The 22,051-nt window shown below is 31.1% G+C and overlaps 3 protein-coding genes across 7 annotated transcripts; all 3 read left to right on the plus strand.

Annotated features, from left to right (window-relative positions):
* Positions 1-3,018: 3,018 nt before the first annotated feature.
* LOC129886549 (G-type lectin S-receptor-like serine/threonine-protein kinase SD2-2) lies at positions 3,019-9,201 on the plus strand. Of its 2 annotated transcripts, none has more exons than XM_055961271.1 (2): positions 3,019-5,721; positions 9,130-9,201. In XM_055961271.1, exon 1 carries the CDS (start codon positions 3,145-3,147, stop codon positions 5,719-5,721), a length of 2,577 nt encoding a protein of 858 aa, XP_055817246.1. In that variant the 5' UTR covers positions 3,019-3,144; the 3' UTR covers positions 9,130-9,201. The 2 variants fall into 2 exon arrangements, with proteins under 2 accessions (XP_055817246.1, XP_055817245.1); XM_055961270.1 differs by having other exon boundaries at positions 9,126-9,196.
* LOC129886550 (protein DETOXIFICATION 34) lies at positions 6,648-11,898 on the plus strand. Its single transcript, XM_055961272.1, has 7 exons — positions 6,648-7,153; positions 9,126-9,751; positions 9,852-9,908; positions 10,036-10,274; positions 10,373-10,491; positions 11,081-11,167; positions 11,744-11,898. The coding sequence occupies exons 1-7, from the start codon at positions 6,773-6,775 to the stop codon at positions 11,807-11,809; spliced, it is 1,575 nt and encodes a 524-aa protein (XP_055817247.1). The 5' UTR covers positions 6,648-6,772; the 3' UTR covers positions 11,810-11,898.
* A 5,987-nt stretch (positions 11,899-17,885) lies between these two features.
* Positions 17,886-21,955, plus strand: LOC129886551 (AT-rich interactive domain-containing protein 1-like). 4 transcript variants are annotated; one of them, XM_055961274.1, is made up of 4 exons: positions 17,886-18,250; positions 18,599-18,664; positions 18,776-19,757; positions 20,893-21,955. In XM_055961274.1, exons 2-4 carry the CDS (start codon positions 18,615-18,617, stop codon positions 21,694-21,696), a joined length of 1,836 nt encoding a protein of 611 aa, XP_055817249.1. In that variant the 5' UTR covers positions 17,886-18,250; positions 18,599-18,614; the 3' UTR covers positions 21,697-21,955. The 4 variants fall into 4 exon arrangements, with proteins under 4 accessions (XP_055817249.1, XP_055817251.1, XP_055817248.1 ...); XM_055961276.1 differs by having other exon boundaries at positions 18,622-18,664; XM_055961273.1 differs by lacking the exon at positions 17,886-18,250 and adding an exon at positions 18,329-18,487 and having other exon boundaries at positions 18,622-18,664.
* Positions 21,956-22,051: the final 96 nt, after the last annotated feature.

The following is a 22,051-nucleotide window of genomic DNA, read 5'->3' on the forward strand; positions in this document are numbered from 1 at the left end:
TTAAAATATATATGATGTCAAACCCATTACAAGTTAGCTGATATCCAAATTACATACTAATAGTAGATAACATTTTTTTTTTTGTAATAATATGTTTAAATAGCTAAAATAATTTGTATCATTCAAAATTAATCGTTGCATGAAAGTATAATTTTTACAATGAATATTTTAAAAAATCAAACTTGTTACATGACAAGAATCAGAATAAATAACTTTAATAATTTATAACATTCAAAACAAAAAATCATTGCGCGAAATTATATTTTTACAATCAAAATAGAGAGAAAGGACGTGCCTGCGCTGAGAAGATGATGAATTAAGACAGTCAAGGATAGTTGGAGTTCGTTGAAGAAAATTATTGAGAAATAAGTAATTAATACACGACATACTAAATATATAATAAATTCTACACTCAGAAGAAAATTAACTAAACTCCTAATATTAAAAATAGACATTTTAATTTTCCTATAATTTAGACTTATTTCGGTATATCTTATTAGTTTAAAAGTCCTTATTTTTCACTGTATAAGCCTAATTAATTCTACAAATTAAATACTTTCCACGCCTCTTTAGTTTTTTTTTTCCGCCCACTTTCAAAAAATTTATTAGAATTAGGACTCGTTTATTAGGAAAATGAAACTCCGCTACAAATTGATTTTTTTTATTATTCGTTTTTCATATTTGAGTAATTCTTGAACTTTAACCATAATAGAATAATATAGTTTTAATAAGAAAAGATTTTAAAAATTAAAATTTTAGTCACTTTTAAGTATTAAAAATATTAAGAGTTCTTAACTATTACAAATAGGTCAAGATTTAATAACGAGAGCTTTAATTAATTTAATTTCATATATTCTTATATAGTTATTAATAATAATTTTAAAGAGAGTGAAAAGAAGATTTTATCTAAAAGAGATACGTAAGAATTTTCGTACTTTTAATATAATCTAGATTATTGAAAATATAACTGAATAATAATAAGATAAAAAAAAATCTTTTATTTAATTTATTCAATAGACGAACTCATGAGTGGACTTGTTGATCTTACGTCTGCCACCATATCTCTTTTCCACAGCAAACTTTTCAACTCAAAATCTTCTTAAACGACAATATTACTCTCAAACAACTCAATTATCCCACAATTTTATTCTGTCAGTCCAATTTACGTAACATTTTTCCTTTTAAACCCGTCCTAAAAAAAATAATTCGATTTATATGATATAATTTAAATTTTGAGAGTTAAATAATAATAAAAAAATATTATAATTTATTTATGTCTTTTAAATATTTTAAATTATTAATTCTTTTGATTTATTATGTAATTATATCCAACACACACAATTAAAATAAAGAAATTTGACTCTTAATATTTTAAAAGGTGAAAATTACTTACACCCCCAAATTTTGGTTTAAAAATCAAATCCCCCCCTCCCCTCCCCCCAGCTTTTAGAAATAATCACTCTCTTCCTTTTTTCCTAATTGACTTTTTAAAATGTCTATTCTACCTTTACTAATTTTTATTTTTTTTATACTTCTTTTAAAATTATAGTATTATTATTTTTTAATCTTTTATTAAAAAAATATTGATTGAGTATATAATTTAATATCGTTTTATAATAAAACAATGAACTAAATAAAAAATAATGTTATTAATTTTAACAAAGTCTATAATGTGATAATCTTATAGACATATTTAGTAATAAAATATAATTAATAAAAACACAGATATTTCATAATATTTTCTTCAAAGATTATGTATTTATATTGTAAATAAATTTTAAATTATAATTTAAAACATATTTCATTAATGACAATCAAAATTTGTTTATCTACATAGATAATAGAGAATAAGAGATAGGCATAATTACATAAACGTACCCTTTTAACTTGACTTCAGTTGTCATCTACGCCTTCCAACTTTGGGTGCACGAGTAGATATTTAAATTTTTATAAAGTTGAATAAGTAGATACATGTGTTCTGCATGACAATTCGCGTAAAATACACTCGAACTAATTGTATTATGTCGTGCATGTAGAAAATATATTATGCTACATGTAGGAAACGTGTGTTTATTTGTTCAACTTTATACAAGTTGAAATGCCTACTTTTGCGCACCCATAAGTTGGAGGGCATAGAAGTCAACTGATGTCAAGCTAAAGAGTACGTTAATATATCATGCCTAAGAAATGAGTGAAACTTAAATATGCATGGACATAATACATTCATACACACGTACTTAATGTATATAATATTAAAATAACAATCATAAAAAAATAACATAGATTTTGCAACAAACTTCTAACTTATAAAGCTAATGAACTTAAATAAAATCTATAAATACAAAGGTTAAAAAATAAAAAATTATATATATAATATAAAAAGATGTTATATAGATGGATGATTAAAAACAACAAGGGTAAATTAGACTCTGCATAGCATAAAGGAGAAAGAATGATTATTTCTCAAAGTTGAGGGGAAAAATTTGATTTTTAAACCAGAGTTCGAGGGTGTAAATAATTTTTACCCATATATTAAACAATATCATGTAGGTTGAAAGAAGTGAATATCTTTTTATATTTAATAGAATAATACCTTAATTTTTTAAAATTTTTCATTTTGTTTTAATAAAATAATTTATAACTATATAAATTTAAAGTCTTTTTTTTCTTTATTTAATTCTAATAACCTGTTTGACTTAACTTATTTTAAGTGACTAATAAACTAAACATTGCTTATAAGTTAGAAAAAAATAGCTTATAAACTGCTTTAGATAAATTAAGTCAAATAAATTTAATTATTTTTTTAACTTATTTTAAACACAAAATAACTTTAAATTAATCAATAAAACACACAAAAAAAAATTAAAAATACTTTATAAGTCAATTCAAACGAACTCATAATCTAGTCAAACGCCACTGTACGATAAACAAGATCCCTTTTGAGGGGAACAAAACTACAAGGTTACAACAGTAAATTCGTACATGTACCCTTTAAGCAGATGTTGGGACAAACTTCACCATAATTTTCCAGACACTGAATTTCTCAAAAGCAGTTCAAATATTCTCTGAGCTTTTCATCAATGTTTCCTAAGAACCAAAATCTTTTCTACTACAACTAAGCAAAAGTTAGCAAAATTCATCACCATGATTCCACAGAAAGTAATTCTCACTTTACTTCTTATCTCAATTTCTATGGCATTTGGGTTCAGTTCAGAAACAGCAAAATCAAGAATGCATAATGTGAACATGACCCATGTAGCTGAACCCAAAGAAGAGTCTTTTTCAGCTGAAAGAAAGTTGGGATCTTTGAAAAGGAACATAAAGTTGGAATCTTTGAACAAATCTCGAGTTTTACTAAGTAAGAACTTCACTGTTCTGAGTGAGAACAACACATTTGAAATGGGGTTTTTCAAAACCAATGATGAAACAAAATGGTATTTAGGGATTTGGTTTGCTTCAATTCCTACCCCAACTTATGCTTGGGTTGCTAATCGTGAAAGACCTATCAAGAATCCATTTTTAGCTACTCTGGAGATTACTGAGGATGGGAAATTAGTTCTGAAGGAAGATTCAAGAACCATTGTATGGGAGACAACCAACTTGGAGAAAGCTAGTGATGTGAAGCTTTTGGACCAAGGAAATTTGGTTCTTGTTTCTGATGAAGGTCTTGTGGTATGGGAAAGCTTTGATTTTCCTACAGATACATGGCTTCCTGGGATGAACTTGACTGCTACAAAATGGCTGACATCTTGGAGAAGTACTAATGATCCATCACCTGGAAGGTACTCTCTAAGGCTTCAACCACATAGTTATGGTGAGATAGTTCTTTTTTACAATGGTACTTATACATATTGGTCAACTGGTAAATGGAGTGAAAATGCATTTGTTGATGTACCAGAAATGACTGTTCCTTACATTTACAAGTTCAATTTTATAGCACCCTTTACTCCCATGGCAACATTTGGATACTCAGAGGTGACATTAGAGAATGGAATGCCACCTCCTTTAACTAGGTTCATGGTGGATTTCACTGGGCAGATTAAACAGTTCACTTGGATCCAACAAGCACAAAGTTGGAACATGTTCTGGTCACAGCCAGAGAATATGTGTAGTACTTATGGTTTGTGTGGGAATTTGGGGTTCTGTAATAGTAAGTCATTGAATCCATGTAAGTGTTTGCCAGGTTTCAGCCCTTTGGATGGTGATTCATGGGATGCAGGGGATTTTTCGGGTGGCTGTCGCCGCGAGAGTAAAGAAGTTTGTGGTGAGAATGATGGGTTTGAGGAGGTTGGAATGGTTGGATATGATGGAGAAAGGGTAGTTTCAATTATTAAAACTAGAAATGAATGTGAGAAGGAATGTTTAGGTAATTGTTCTTGTATTGGTTTGTATCACAATGAGAGGACTAATTTGTGCAAGAGTTTATATGGGTCATTGCTCAATCTTAGGAATCTTACTTCTGATGGCACTATTGAGGATAAGCTATATGTAAGAGTTCAAGGAGGAGGGAATACTCAAAAGAAGCAGATTCAAGGCAGATTACTTGTGATCGAAATGATCTGTGGAGTTCTGGTAATTCTGTCTGTTGGAATTGGGACTTTCTTGGTATATAGGAAGAGAAGAGTAAGGAAGAAGAAAAAAGATGAGGAAGATGCATTTCCTATAATGAATTTGAAGGTGTTTTCATACAAAGAGCTTAATGCTGCAACGAAGGGATTCTCGGAGAAGCTTGGTCATGGTGGTTTTGGAACTGTGTTCCTAGGGGAACTATCAGATTCCTCACTCGTAGCTGTGAAGAGACTTGAAAGACCTGGTGGTGGTGAAAAGGAATTTCGAGCTGAGGTATGCACAATAGGAAACATTCAGCATGTTAATTTAGTGAGGTTGAGGGGATTTTGCACTGAAAATTCTCATAGGCTTCTGGTTTACGAGTACATGTCAAAGGGTCCTCTTAGCGCATATTTAAGGTGTGATGGTCAGAATTTAAGTTGGGATGTTAGATTCCGAATTGCTGTTGGGACAGCAAGAGGTATTGCTTATTTACACGAAGAGTGTCGCAATAGTATAATACACTGTGACATTAAACCAGAGAATATTCTGCTAGATGAAGATTTTTCAGCAAAGGTTTCTGATTTTGGACTTGCAAAGCTCCTTGGTAGGGACTTTAGTAGAGTGTTGGCAACCATGAGGGGTACATGGGGCTATGTTGCACCCGAGTGGATCTCTGGATTGGCGATCACAACTAAAGCTGATGTATATAGCTATGGCATGACATTATTGGAATTGATAGGTGGTCGACGCAATGTAGAGGCACCTCCTTCAGCTAGAGGTGAAGAAGGTGGAACAGAGGAGAAGTGGTTTTTCCCACCATGGGCAGCACGCCAAATAGTCGAAGGAAACATTGCTGCAGTCATGGATGAAAGACTACGTGGAACGTACAATGTCACGGAGGCAGAACGCATGGGATTGATAGCGATTTGGTGCATTCAGGACGATGAATCAACTAGGCCTTCCATGGGAATGGTGGTGAAAATGTTGGAAGGAGTAGTCGAGGTGACAACGCCTCAACCTCCGAAGCTGCTCCAAGCATTAGTATCGGGCGAATCATTTCATGGGCTAGGAGTTGATTCGAGTAACGAGACACCACGAGATGGAGGTTTCAGCTCGGGTTATAATCCTCAACATTCAATAAATTCAAAGAACTCTCAAGCTTCAGTTTAGGTCTGCTTCTCAACTAGTATGCAAGTTAATTTTACCCAGCTACACTGAATGTAGAGTTTCTTTTTGTTGTTTTCAAAAATCCCATACTGAGAATTAGTAGCAAAAAATGCTCATCATGGGATTTTGTAGAATGTATTCATGAATATAAAAAATCTTGTTTACTCAAGCTTAAATTGTCACCTTTTTTTGTGAGTCCAAAGAACACAAAAGCAAAACCAAAACAGACATTTCACTTTGCTCCATGTATGTTTAGATCAGAGGGTAACAAGAGAGAGTGAACACCAAAGGAAGCAATACAACCTTAGAATGAGACAATAGTTGAAAATACCAAAGATTAAATAATGATGGAATTATTTAGTGGATATATTTTTATAGGTAGATGTTTGGTACACTGAACTAAAATGAGATATAGGGGGTATAATATAAAACATTAAAACATGTGTTTGGATTATTACTAAATAAATTGGGATAAACTTTTATTCCACATTGAATATGGTACGAAAATAATAGTAAAATTGTGATATAAACAATCTCGGGATTGAAAATAAAAAATTAAATCAAATATCATGTTTTTTTCCGGAATTATTATCCATTAAAAAAACCTTGTATATACCCTTTTTTCTCTTACGACCAACCAAACATTACTTTAACTTATGCAAAATTTTATATTTTGTTAATGGTAAACCAAACGCCTCCTAAGAATATACCCTCTAATGGGAGAGTTAATTATTTTATTTTTATAAATGAGTGTAACGTTTGTACCTGCCCAATTTTAACCACACTTTACTTTCCCAAGTTTGATTTAACATAACTGACTGACTACAACAATAACAACTAACCACTTGTCAATACTTTCCTCTTTTTTAGCTAAAGAATATAACAGAAATTGAATCAAGAAAGACCATATACTCTCACACAAACAAGCAAGAGAAAAAAGGAGAAATGTTTTCCTAACTTGTCAACTTTAGTAACAAAATTTTCCCAAAATAAAAGGAAAAGAAAGTGTTTACAAAAGAGTGTAAAGATTGAAGGGGGTAAAGAAAATGGTCAAATGAGAGGAGAGGGAGAAAACTCTGCATTCTCACCAACAAAGAAGTTTGTCACCTTGGAAATGGAGACACCTGGCGTCTCCGGTGGGGAGGTGCCCATATATGGAGGCTCCTCATCCATGGAGCCGACTGAGCTACACTCGGCTCCATCTACCATGCTGGCGGATTATCCGCCGGTGCAAGGCTTTCAAGATTTGAAGAACTTGGTTAGCATGGAATCTGGGAAGTTATGGACTATTGCAGGTCCCATAGCCTTTAATATTCTGTGTAATTATGGGATTAATTCTTTCACAAGTATATTTGTTGGACATATTGGTGATGTAGAGCTCTCTGCCGTTGCCATTTCTTTATCGGTTATAGCAAATTTCTCATTTGGATTCTTGGTTAGGTTCTTTTTGTTCTTCCTTATTCTCAAAGTTCTGTTCTTTTTTTCAATTTTGGTCAGTTTGTGTCCTCCAGGATGATATTAATATGTTATATGGCCATTTAGTATTCATATAGCCGACATTAACTTGCTTGGAAAAGGGGCGTAGTAGTTGTTATTATTGTCGTCATTTGTAAAATGTAATACATCAAAGATATGTGGCCAAACCCATCGGTGGCCCCCTAAAGTTGGCACCAACTTTCACTTAGACACCTAAACTAGGCTTTGTTCATTTTAGACACCTCAAGTAAGGTTCCGATGTGTCATTTTGACACTTTGTGCTGACTTGGCACATTGCGTGTGCTGCACCCATTTTAAGCGCGTGAAAAACGTTTTTTTCTTTTCTTTTTTTATTTTTTTTGTTCTGCTTCTTCATTTCTGCCATCATTTCTTCTTCATTTCTTCTTCTTCTTCTTCTTCATTGCATGTTCTTCTTTTACAAATCCATTTTACAAACACAATCTTTCTTCATTTTCTTCAACACCCATTTGCCCAAAACCCATAAATTCCCCTCCCCCAATCTCTCTAGAAGATTCAAGAATCGTTGATAGATTTGTTCACATATTCACTAAGCCTCTTGATTCATCAAAAAGCCAAGAACTTGATGAGTTGGGTTCAAAGATTACTACTTGTATTGTTGAAGTTGTTTTTACAAATTAACCTGAGAAATTGGAGAATAACTCATTTGTTTTTTAATTGGACTTCAAATTTTGTTGTGGTTCTTTAAGGTTTGAATTCTTTAACAACTTCAAAGAAAATAATTTTAGATTTGTATTAATCTTACAGGAAAAAATGGAGGTTCGTCGGATTTTTTGATCCAATTTGATTTATATTTTTTTTCCTAAAACTTGGTTCTGCAATGTCTTCTCCCAAAATTGTCTATAGACCAAATGAAAATTACAGCTTTCCAGCATTTCAAACTGAAAAAATGGACGTTGTGCCAGATAGAGATTCACAAAAGCTAAACACGACAAAATGCAGCCTCAATAACAAATTCCTCACCGATGACACAGTGTCAGATACACTATGTCTTCCTCCTTAGGCTCTTCCTTAACTTCTTCAACTTGTGTTTGTTCATCATCTTCTTCCTCTTCTTTTTCACACTATAAGCCCAAATCTTATGTGACTCGTCATCAACAACGTTATATTCCTTAGATGAAATCAATCCATTTTGAGAAACTGGATTTAGGAAATGCCCAAAAGAAAAGCTTGGGTAAAACCCAACATTCAGTTTCGAATCCGATGTTCCTCCTTGAAGAAAACATGGGATTTGACTAATCCTACTATAAGAAGGATGATGGAACATAGGTAATGTAGGTGTAGGTTTAGAGCTGAGGATTGTGGTGATTCTTGTGGCTGATAGAAATTGATTTTGCAGAGATTTCCGAAGAATTGAAGCCATTAGAGGCTAACAATTGCTAGATTTGATTTATATTTTTTTTTTCTCTGTAGTTGTTAATTTTTATTTTTTTAAAAAAAATATTATTTGGATAAAAAAATGTCACGTGTCATCAAATTATTGGTCATTTTTGACACGTCAGGCGAGTGTATTACACACACTTAATATATTTTGGTGATTGTCAGAAAAGTGTCAAAATGACACATCGGAGCCTTACTTGAGGTGTCTAAAATGAACAAAGCTTAGTTTAAGTGTCTAAGTGAAAGTTGGTACCAACTTTAGGGGGCCACCGATGGGTTTGACCAAGCTATGTTGGTCTTTGTCAAGCTCTTTGATGAGGCTTATGACTATAGATCACAATTAATTTAGCATGCAACAGAACTAGGATTGTGATTATCAAATGATATAAAATCTCAAAAAGGTTAGAAATTATAGAAATTCATGTATTGTGTATAATGTGTAATAAGCATGCTTTTAGGTTATTGGTTATGTTGGCTTTCTAATTTTTATGTTTTTGTTGATGAATTGTCAGTTAGGCATGGGTAGTGCACTTGAGACACTTTGTGGACAAGCATTTGGTGCAGGTCAAATAGAATTGTTAGGAGTTTACTTGCAGAGGTCATGGCTAATACTTGTTGCTTCTTGCTTCTGCATAATGCCACTCTACATCTTCTCCACACCGATACTAAAGTTGTTAGGCCAAAGAGATGACATAGCAGAGTTCGCAGGAAAATTTTCGATTCAAATCATACCTCAAATGTTCTCCCTTGCCATCAACTTCCCGACCCAAAAGTTCTTGCAAGCACAAAGCAATGTCACGATCCTGGCATGGGTCGGGTTCATGGCTTTAGCCACGCATATAGGGGTGCTCTTTCTTTTTATCAAAGTTTTCCGATGGGGCGTTACTGGTGCTGCTGCAGCCTATGATGTTTCTGCTTGGGCCATTTCTCTGGCTCAAGTGGTTTATATTGTTGGCTGGTGCAAAGATAGTTGGAAGGGGTTGTCTTGGTTGGCTTTAAAGGAACTTTGGCCCTTTGTAAAGCTTTCTGTTGCATCAGCAGTGATGATTTGCTTGGAAATTTGGTATTTTATGACCATAATTGTTCTAACTGGTCATCTCGAGGATCCTGTCATCGCTGTTGGATCTCTTTCTATTTGGTACAATGTTGCAAATATGCACTTGCCCTTCTTTATAATGTCTTCACAATCATTCTGTTTTTTCAAGCTTAGATTCTTTTCTTCTTCTTCATTGTTTCAGTATGAACCTTAATGGATGGGAAGGCATGTTGTTCATTGGAATTAATGCAGCAATAAGGTATGCAAATAGTATAGAAGACACCTACTAGTTAACCTGATAATGTAAAAAAGTTGTACATTGTCGGTGCACAGAAGTTAAACTCTTACGATTAGTGTAACTACTTTTTCATTTTTTGATTTTTCAGTGTTCGTGTTTCCAACGAGCTTGGATCAGGCCACCCTAGAGCTGCAAAGTATTCCGTCTTCGTCACAGTAGCTGAATCTCTCATAATTGGGATATTTTGCATGGTACTGATCATTTTAACAAAGGATCATTTTGCATTGTTTTTCACAAGCAGTGAGAAAATGCAAAAAGCTGTTTCTAAGTTGGCATATCTTCTTGCTGTGACAATGCTGCTTAATAGTGTTCAGCCAGTTATATCAGGTACCAAAATGTGTGTTTCTTACTTAAACACTTCTCCACACACACATCAGTTGGTGTGCCAAAGTCAAAGAATAATTAGATTGTTTCTAATATTAAAGGTGTTGCTGTTGGAGGAGGATGGCAAGCACTAGTGGCATACATTAATTTGGCTTGCTACTATGTCATTGGCCTCCCACTTGGATTCCTTCTAGGCTATACAACAAGTTTGGGAGTTCAGGTAACAACATAGATCTTCTTACTACTATTAATTTAGCTCCGGTTTGGCCATAGATTTTAGGAGTAGATTTTTTTTTTAAAAAAAAGGCATACTAACGTGCTCTTTAATTTAGCCTCAACTCCTCCAATTTTGAGTGTGCATAAGTAGGCACTTAAAGTTGAGCAAATAGATACATGTGTCCTACATGACATAATACAAATCAGTTTGAGTGTATCTCACGTGAATTGCCATGTAAGACATATATATCTACGGGGTTGTATACATTATGATATGTTTTATACATAAAATATATATTGAGTATACATGAATATACACCGAATATACATTAATATACATCGAATAGCCATTTTTTTGATAATTAAAATGACCGAATGACCATCTACTGTAATTATCCTCTTCAAAAACTCACTTATTCAAGTTTCAAATAAATCTATCATCAAAACTCAAATGCTAACTTAGTTTTAAGTTTTAAGTTTTAACAGGGAACTTTGAAATAACGGTAAAATTATTTCAAATCAACTATTGATGTTTGTATCAAAATAAGTTGCCTACATTGTCACTTTATTTTTTTTCCCTCTCTTTAATGTAGGGAATATGGATGGGCATGATTTTTGGAACTTTTCTGCAAACTATAATTCTTTGTATTATTGTATACAAAACCAATTGGAACGAAGAGGTAATTATTTGCTTCAGTAATATAGTACTTTTTATTTTATGGAAAAATTGTGCGGATAAGCAATATATATTAGTTAATTAGCTAACATAGCTATAGTTTGAATTAATTATGGCTCGCGGCAAACATCTAGCTATAATTACAGTTTGAATTTTGTATAATTCGCGTGATTATACATTTGAGTTTTGTATAATTCGCGCAATTTATACAAACGTTGTGCGCGAATCGAATTGTATAGCGAAATATACAAACACTACAAATTGTATAGCGAATTATACAAACGTTGTGCATGAATTGTATAGTGAAATATACAAACGTTATACAAAAACTGCGAATTGTATAGTGAATTATACAAACGTATACAAATGTTGCGCGAATTATACAAATGGTGCTATAATTATAACTACGAATTGTAATTAGTAAATTATAACTATAGAGCATAATTACGATATTTTTGAATGGCTATATGCGAAAATTCTCCATATTTTATTTTTGCAAATTTGAAGCAAGGAGTTATTGACTTTTTACCAAACATATAATTAATTGTAAATAACAAAACCATCTTGCTTCTTATTTCAGGTGGCACAAGCATCAGAAAGAATGAGAAAATGGAGTGGGATTTCAGATGAATCAGACACTAAATAAAATTCATTTCAAATTTAAAAAATTATAATTTAGTGTCTGTTTTGGGTATAAATTTTTATACAGATTCTTAATTGTTTGGGACAGATACATCAAAGATAATTTTAACCTTTTTTATTTTTGTTCTTTAGGTTTACTAGATAAAAATGTTAATGTAAAGCTAGATTTATTTTCACTTTTTTGTTTTGTTTAATTAAGGGTGAGATATTTTGATTTACGTAAAATTCTTCCTATTCTAAAACAGTTCAAAATATTTGATACTTTCTCTTGTCCATTTAAATATCGTTTTAGCTAAATAAATTGGATAAGATTTAATAAATTATTAAAGATTTTTTTAGTAAGGTCACAATTTTAGAAATAACAAAACTATTCCTCTTGGTAACAAAATAGTCAAATATAACTCATATTCAGGGCATCTCCAACCCTAACACCAAATTTTATATTGGTGTAAATCAACTCCAATCCACTGCATCAAATTTTACAGCAAAAAAGAATTTTTTTTTCTCATTATTATTTCTTGTTTCATTTATATTTTTTTATTTCATAAAACAAAATTCTTGCTAAAAAACTATATATAATTTTCATATTGTTTCAAATTATAGTCATTAATATAAAATTATTTTATATCTTAATTTTTTATATAATATAAATTGCTAGCAAATATTACATATTATACATAATAATGGATAACACAAATAAAAGTGAAATCATTAATGAAATTTAATTAATTAAACATTACACAATTGAAAATTTTATTTTAAGTTCTTCATAGAATTTTCAACTTTCAAGATCACTACGGTGCTTCCGTAAATGCTCTATTAATGCATTACATAGTTCAAGATGAGCTTCTTTGTTCTTAATTTTTTTTATGTCGAGATTTATATTTTTGCATATTTAATTTTTGTCAAAGTTAATTGTACTTATATCCAATTTAAATTTATAGTAGAATTAAGATAAGTTTAATTTCAAAAAAAAATCAAGTAAGGAAAATAATATATAAAATAAAATAAAATTTTAATCTAAAATTAATATTATAAAAATATTATGTAAAACTAATAAAATGTTTTAATTAAAACATATCAATTTATATAATTAAGAGACAATTGATGTGATGAAGAGCTAAACTATTCACACATCAAATTTGGTGCTTTGCTGCAAAGTTTGGCATGGGTTGAAGCAACTTTGCACCAAATTTTACACCAAATATAGCATTTGGTGTAAAATTTGGCATGGGTTGGAGATGGCCTCATGGGTGAATTTATGTGTAAATTTTGGGTCACGAAAATCCGTGGTCATCCGACTAAATTTGATATATTACTTGTATAATTCTTAAAGAATATATTAATTATTAGCAAAAAAAACTCATGCTCAAAGTGATGAGTTGGTTCATTGATTTAAGAGCTTGTTTTCAACATCATGGTCTCTGGTTTGAACGTAACCAACAACATAGTTAGCCTATTAATTTTTATTTTTGTATAAAAAAGGTAAGACCTAGCCAACATCACAATTCGCCCATTAATTTTTATTTTTGTAAAAAAAGGTCAGTGGGTTTCGATGAAAAAATTTATTTATAAAAAATCATGAAGGGTTGTATTATATCTTTTTAACATTAATTATTTTTTGACTTATTTAATTATCGTTATTTGAGTTTCTTACTCTTCTTTCATTCTTTATTGTAAAATTAAGAAGAAAAAAATGGTGAATCGAAAAAAGAGAAAAAAGTAAAAAAAGAATTTTAAATTAATTTTTCTTGCGGCTACATTGTAGTTTAAATATTTTTTAGGCTATATTGTAATTTAGTTTTTGTATCTATAAAAAAATAAAATTGGAGTCGTTATAGTAAATTTTTAAAACAAAATTAGTGAAAAAAATAAATTTGACCATCAAAATAATAAATTTAAATTAGCCGTTAAATCAAAAAAGTCTGGAAAAAAAACATGTGAGAAAAATCAAATCCCTACATGGATTATTTTTATTAATATTATTTTTTGCACTTAAGTTAAAGGAAGAGAGTACATGTGATTCATATATGTAACAGTATGAGTATATATAAGTCACTTTCATAACGAGAGGTATATTAATTCTAAATAAAAAAATGGCGTATATCATGTCCTTTTTTCTATAATTTAGATCTTATCTTCAAAATAACGGTGCACCAGTCTTCATAACGAGGGGTATATCAATTCTAAATAACAAAATTGAGGCGTATATCATGTCCTTTTTTCTATAATTTAGATCTTATCTTCAAAATAACGGTGCACTAGTCTTCTTGAAATTCTGAATTCACCTCTGATCATATTAGTAGAAAAATGTAAATTCTTGTTGGATTTTTATTATATATATATATATATATTATTTTATTTTATATTTTTTCCTTTTTCACTTTCCTTAAAATAACAGTTGAAAAAAAAATAAATCGAGATTCACCAATAAGCTCTTAGCTTATCTTTTTTTATATCACTTCTTTTATATACTTTTTTCCTTAAAATAACAGTTGAAATAAATAAATAAATCGAGATTCACCAATAAGCTCTTAGCTTATCTTTTTTTATATCACTTCTTTTATATACTTTTTCAGGATAGATTTTAAAATCAAGAATTTTTTTCTCCACGATTATTAGTATAATTAAGTTATATACAAAGCACACTAACATGATAATTTCCCCCTCTTTTTTTTCTTTTTTACAAGAAACGAGGTAAATATAAGGACTAAAATGAATCAAATAGAAGGTTATTGTTATTATTCTTTAATTCATTTTGATTTGTTTTTCCAAGAAGAAATAGAAACCGTTTCGCCATTTTATTGAACATTTTAAGGACTTTAGAAGTATATTGTATACCATGTATTTTTCATAATTCAATTGATCATTACCACTTATTGATCCAATTCTTTATTATCATGTGGATAGTCACAAAATTAAATTCCATGAAAAAGATAAATAACAAAAAAACACTTTATTTTACCAAGAATCAAACGCATCACTAAATATTCTTAATTTCTCACTAAAACCAGTTAAAGAAGGCTCGTAAAGAAAAATTTACAAATTATTTTTCCAACCTCCATTTGATAATTATATGTGTGAAATTTATTCCTGTTTATAAAAAATAAAAAGAGATTAAAAAAAACTCATATATCAGTTAGTCATAAACATACAATTACCAATGAAAACATTACAATTATCCAAAAATTCCTTCCTTTTTTTTTCTTTTCTGTTTCTTATTTTCTTTTCCCAAGTTCTGCAAATTCCATTTTCCAATAGACTTTATTTAGTCCTTTACCTTTTATAAAATAAGTCCTTTACCTTTTATTATTCCGTCCGTTCTATTTTCACTATATTAAAAATAAATAGTCATTTTTTACTTATTTAATTTTAAAAATTAAGAAATAATTTTTTACTTAGTTTTTAATTCATTCCTATTATTAATTGTAGTCATTTTTCAATGCATTTTCATTAAATATATTTAATTCATTATATTCAAAAGGTGTATATAATAAAATAATCTTTTTATTCAAGGAAGGTCTAAGTGTTCCTAAACTAGGTGAAATGAACAAAAATGTCATTCATTTGTTGTTTGGTCCAAGAATATTTTTGTTGTTATAGTTTAGTTCAGAAATGTCTTTATTGTTACTAAATAGGTCAAACATGTCATTTTTTTTGAATAAATATATTATTTCTTTTTTAAAAAATACATCTTGTTCCTAATAAAAATATTACCTTTAAAAAACTCTATTCTTATTTTTTTTTCTTTTATAATCTGTAACGACTCATTAGGTCGTATTGAGAACTAGAGTTTTTTATTTCATAAAAGACTCATCCCATAAAATTTTAATGGGTATTTTGGACTAATTGATAACTATGGTTATTTAATTGAGGGATAATATTAGATAATTAATTTAATTAATAAATTAAAATTATAATTTATTTAATACTCTATACCACTTATCTCATATTATTAAAATAAATTAGAGGTATTTGTCACTTTTAATACATAAAGAAAGAATTTAAAAGAAGAGGACTGCAGCGTACAGAACAAGGAGGAGCGAGGGTCTACCTCTGTTTCTACAATTAGTTTTGATCATTAAATTATAGTATGTATATAGGTGATATAGAATATAGTATATTGATATTTAGTTGGATAGATTGGAATTGAAATTGAAAGTGGTTGTAACATGTGTCATTAGGGTATCACATCATTGGTTAATGATGACCCGTCCAAAGTTTGAGATTAATACAACAATTTTCGTCAAAGTTCAAATATATTTCAGACCATATTTTCTTAAAACAATCATCCTCAAAATCGCCATTATGTGGATAGCTCTTCGAATCAACAGAATTAGTTACATTCTCCTTACCCTTGTAAGACTTTTCATTACAAACTTTCTCCTTAATATTGTTCTTTGATGGACTAATAATAATACATTTAGGCTTTTCTTTAACAATATTAAAGTCATCTCTTCTGTCTTTACTGACTGGAGATAGAATGAATACATGTAATTTAATACTCTGTCTTGAACATATAACAAAAAGGCTGTAAATAAATCTACTACATAAATTAAGTTTAGAGCTTTCTCTAGTAGATGTTTTTTCCATTAGATGTTTTCTCATAAATCCTTGTGAGAAATCAATACCTGAGAATGGTGATGAGCTTGAAAATAATGATAATGTAGAAATCAAAAATTCACCTAGAAAATATTGGTGTAAGTTTTAAAAAGAGGGAGATATTTTTTTACATAGATAGAAGGAATATGATTTAAAGGAGGTGAGGAGGTGAGATACGACAATAAGTAGTGGAAAGAGAGATAAACTTTTTTATCTTGATATAAAAATGTGAAAGATTTAATTGATATTATTGAATATAAACTCAAGAGAGAGAAACTAAATGCATTTTAAAAGAAAAAATCTATAAGGCTATAATTGTGGTTGGAAAGCCAAAAAAAAATAATACAATAATTATCAATACCACAAAATCAACACATAAATTAAAAAAAAAAATACGGTCATAAATAAAATATATAAATAAACTTCAAAAAAATTAATTTTTGCTTATGTTTATAATTAAAAATCTAATTTTGTAAATAAAAAAGAGTATATATATATATATACTGCTAATAAAGGTTTTAAATAGCATATTCCGATAGTTTTCAGTTTAAAAAATGAACAGTGGTATTAGAGTCTCATCGATCATACATTATTTGTGAATTCTTGTAAAAAAGTATTTTCAATCAATTTTTAACCTGTTAAGGCCATTTTAACCTGTCAAGGCTAATTTCAACTAATGCTTATTTTCAATGTATATCAAATTTTAAACCACGACAAACAACTGTATTTCTTAAAATACCCCAGAAATTTTCAACGACGAAACCTATCAAATTTAATCAGTGAGAAGGAAATCATATTTTGATTTTTTTTTATGGAATATTATGACGAAAGAATTTTTTTTACAACAACTTCTCGCAAATTCTATCATTTTTCAGAGAAAAGCACTTTCAAATAAAAGAAAAATTACTATATTGAGGATATTTTTTAAGCACAACACCAAAAGGATAAAAATAAAGAAGAAGAAAATGATCAATGTCGAAAAATTGAGCAAATTCAAAAACAATCAAAATGATTTACAAGTACAAATTTCCCAAGCAAAACTTGAGGAACAACTTTTTAAATTTAGCAGAATACGTTGCCTAGATTTAAGATGAATTTGAAATTTAAATTTCTATTATTTTGTTTTAATTTTTGAGATATTTATGTTTTTTAAATTTTAAAATTTACATATTTTTTTATTTCAAATTGCTATTTAAACATCTCCAATACTTGATAAAATTATTGAGAGACATTTTTCAATCATTTTTTGATTCTTTGCTTTTTTTTAAAACAATCAACACGTACTTTGAAAGTTTGCCTCCCCACTAAAAATGCCAAGTTTTTTACAATTTCTACATCTTCTGTCGCAGATTTTTACATATCGATTTATAGTGACTAAACTTAAAAAAAAATTTATGAACGTAAGTCGTAACTGAAATGGAGATCCCAAAATTGGCTATAGATATGTGCAGTTTCACCTATTCTGAAGACCTTTCAAAGAAATCGTCAAGCCGGTTAAAGCCCATAAACATTCGTATCGAACCTATCCAATCCATTTTAACACATCTAATATAATATTAATCTTAATTGACTTCAATATCAAAACCCTAATATACAAATCATTCCCCTGCTCTACTCCACCCCACCTCTTCTCTCTCTCTCTCTTTTTTCTCTGATTACTTTTTTTTTCTTCCTTTTTAGTGCACAAATCTTAGATCTACAAGCAACCCCAAATCAATCTTATCTTAAGGGTTACAACAAAACCTTGTGGAAAGAAAAAAAAGGATGGCTTAGAGAAACCAAAGGACCAAGAGAAAAAGAAAGAAAAGGTCATCCTCAGCCCCTCAACTTCTTCGAATTACTGGTACGTCTCTCTGTATTTTAAAGATTTTTCTACAGGGTATTTTTCCTATTCAAGAATTCGAAAAACACCCCACCCCCACTGCAGACCCCACCCCCACCCCACCGCAACCTCGTTTTCCCTCTTGAAGTACCAAAATTTGGATACCCTTTTAGGGTCAAAAACTTTTCGCGCCTAAAAATGTCGAAAACCAATCGATGCTCATGAATACCCACTTGCTTTTATTTTGTTCAAAAACTGGTAACACTTGTTTTAAGCTTATTTACTTGTATGGGTTTTCGTTTTCGCTTTCTTTTTTCATGTTGATGTGTTCTTGTGGGTGTTTGTATGAAAAAAATGACATTTTTATAGGTTTTGGATTTGCAAAATGGCAGGTTGGTCAAAGAGAGTTGATGGGTCAGGTTTAGAAAGTTTCAGGTCAGTGGAAAAAGTTTCGAAGCTTGACAATGTTTTTGTTAAGAATAAGCGTTTGTTCGTAGAGTTTATTAATCGTTTCTTAAAAGAGGTTAATGGGTGTTTGTGTTTTAGGCCATTTCCTCCTATGCTTGGTGATGGGAAGACGGTGGATTTGTGCAAGCTGTACTTGGTTGTGAGGGAGACAGGTGGGTATGATAGGGTTTGTACAAGTGGGTCTTGGGGTGTTGTTGCTGAAGAGTGTGGGTTTGATTCAACTTCTGGTTTGGCTTTGAAGTTGGTGTATGTTAAGTACTTAGATGCACTGAACAAAGCAATGGTGAAACTTGAGCTACCTGATAATGAAAAGAGTGAGGTTAAGAAGAGTGCTTTGGGTTTTAGTGCTGTTCGGATGGACCTTGAGCTGGATTTGAAGGAGGTTCTGATGAAAATTTCTGATGAAAGGAAGAAAGACGAGGAATATGGGAAGATGGAGTTTGATCCTGCAACTGATGGAAGGTTGAGCAATGGTATTGAGGTTCAGGATTTTGTTGGTTTGATTAGATACTCTGAGAATTTTGTTGAAAAGCGAAGTTTGGACGACAGTGTTTGTGATGTAAAAAGGATTGATGAAAAATTTAGTAGTGTTTATTCTGAAAAAGATTCAAAGTTTATGAATCAAAACAAAGACTACCAGATTGATACAAATGACATTAGGCCAATGAAGTTAAGTGGGGATGAGGAAGATTGTATTATTAGGAAGAGGAAGAATAGTGATGGTAAGATGAGTGTTGGTTATGATGAAGAACATCTGAAGATTGATGATGGAAATGGAGACGATCAGGGTGGCACAGATGACATTGGCCTAACAAAGTTTAGCGGGGATGAGGAAGATGGCATTGCTAGAAAGAGGAAGCGAGAGTCTTACTTGGACATGCTTAAGTGGATTACTGAACTTGCAAAGGATCCATGTGACCCTGCCATTGGGCATCTGCCCGAAAAATCTAAGTGGAAGTCTTATGGGAATGAGGTGGTTTGGAAGAAGATTCTTTTGTTAAGAGATGAAATGCTTTTGGAAAGGAATGTGGATACAAGTACTCAATACTCCATCTGGCAGGTACATTTCTCCTGTATATTGAAACTCCAAAGTGTTTATTAAGTAATTTTTTCCTCAACAATTCTTATTGTGATTTACCAGATTAAGTATTTCATATGTGTAGCTCCGGTGGAATGTCAACTGCATTTTAATAAGCTGATGACACAACCTTGTTGTTGAGAGGGGGCATGTCTGTTTGACCTTCGTGCATCATAACTTATTGTTATCCATATCTGTCGCATTTTCCTCAGTATTTTTTCTAGATTATTAGAGATGTTTTCAAATGATTTCACTCAGGGGTATGCAACAGTTCACGAACAAGGTTGGGTCCGACTAAGGATTCTTAGATTTTCAGAAAACTTGGAATATCGAAGGGGAGAGGGCAGTGAAAAATCCATGCGTTTTAGAATCATCTTTAACAATGGCTACTGTTGCTTGTTCAAAACAAATCTAAGTTTTACATGTGCTATATGCATGATTTTATTAGGTTATAATTTTAAAAGTATTGGAGACAGAAGGTGCTATTGCACAAAGTAAGGTTCATATGTACTCCATTTTTATGAACGAATCCTTTTCGGGTCAAATTTGACCTTTCAACAATGCCCTTTTTTAATCTTAAATTTTCTATTTCACATGATTAAGCGAAAAAAATAGCTACTATTCAGTCTGTTCTAATTCATTACATGTTCGATAAAAAGAGTTGAAAATGTGAATTGTTTAATATTTCTCGAGAAACATGTGTAATTTTTTCAATTTTGTGTCATAGAATAGTAGAATAGATGATGAAATTTCTTTAAGAAGAGAAAGTGGGTTTGTAAACTTTGTGTTTTTTTAGATGTACCAATATCTCTCATTCAAAATGGACAACATTCTGGTACAACTCAAAAAGGAAAGAATGACAAATATTTTAGTATAGGACTGCAATATAGAAGCATAGATCATTTATAATTTCCAAATGCACATGAATTTATTCAAAGTTTGTTCAACTACTAAAAGGGTATTAGTATAGTTTGTAGGAGTAGGAAGTGTATATTTTCAAACTTGAATTTGAAAAGCTCAAGATTAGTATGTATTCAGTTTGTCATGTTGAGATTGTGAGAAATTTGGAAAATTGTAGTTTAATTTTTTTTTTTTTTTTTTTTTTTTTGCATTGTAGCAAAAACAGAAAATGCATCCATCTATGTATGATGATAATAGTGGGTCTGAGCGGCTAAGGTGCAGCCAAAGGGTCCTATCTGCAAAAGATTCTTTGAAAAATTCAGGTTCTCATATTGATGGAACTCTGGTAGACGGACCTACTGACTCTTCTGCAGAGTCGGGCGTTTGGTGGAACCGTCGGCGTAAGAAAATAGCATCAATTGGTTCAGAGTTTCAAGCGGATATTCCAGAATGGAAAAAGGACTATGAATCTGACTCTAAATGGTTGGGCACAGGAATCTGGCCACTGGATAAAAATGAACAGAGAAGAATATTAATTGAAAGAGATCCTACTGGGAAAGGAAGGGAAGATACATGTGGTTGTGAATATTCAGGTTCTTATGACTGCATCAGGTTTCACCTTTCTGAGAAGAGAAGGAAGCTTAAACTTGAGCTAGGATCCGCCTTTTATCACTGGAAATTTGACTACATGGGTGAAAAGGTTGCACTCTCTTGGACAACAAAAGATGAACAGAATTTCCAAGATATAGCAAAGTCAAGCTCTTTGTCTGAGGATGAGAGTTTTAGTTACTGGCCTGAACTTTTTAAGTTCTTTCCTCACAAAAGCAGGGAATCTTTGGTAAGCTACTATTTTAATGTCTTCAATCTACGGCGAATAGGTCAGCAGAATAGTATGAATACAAGTGATGTTGACAGTGATGATGATGAATCAGGGTATGGACCTAGGTCTATTTGTTTTGGGCGGGATCCTAAGTTCGCCATCTTTTGTTCCCCAAAGAAAGCACGTCTAGATCCCAGATAGTAACCTCAGAAGGATTACCATCAACGGCTTTTGTTCAGAAATGTATATTCCAGGAGTCTTTTGTTCTCTTTTACTTCAGCAATATTTTTGGGTCGGTGGATAGTGGGGTTTAAGGGGGGTTTACCGATATCAATTTTTGCTCTGCATTTCTCAATGTATACAGTTTACACTCCCTTTAGAATTACAAGTGCTTGAATCAAAGAAACAAAACTTCTAAGAAAACAATTTTTCATCCAGCAGCAAAGTCTCTGAGATTATATATATATATATATATACATGCTGCTTTTAACTAAAGTTACCATTGTTCTTTGTGTGATGAGATTCTTTTCTACTAGTTATCTTGCTTTTGCTTCTT

Source organism: Solanum dulcamara, chromosome 4 (genome assembly GCF_947179165.1).
Source record: "Solanum dulcamara chromosome 4, daSolDulc1.2, whole genome shotgun sequence".
In the NCBI taxonomy this organism is placed as follows: Eukaryota; Viridiplantae; Streptophyta; class Magnoliopsida; order Solanales; family Solanaceae; genus Solanum; species Solanum dulcamara.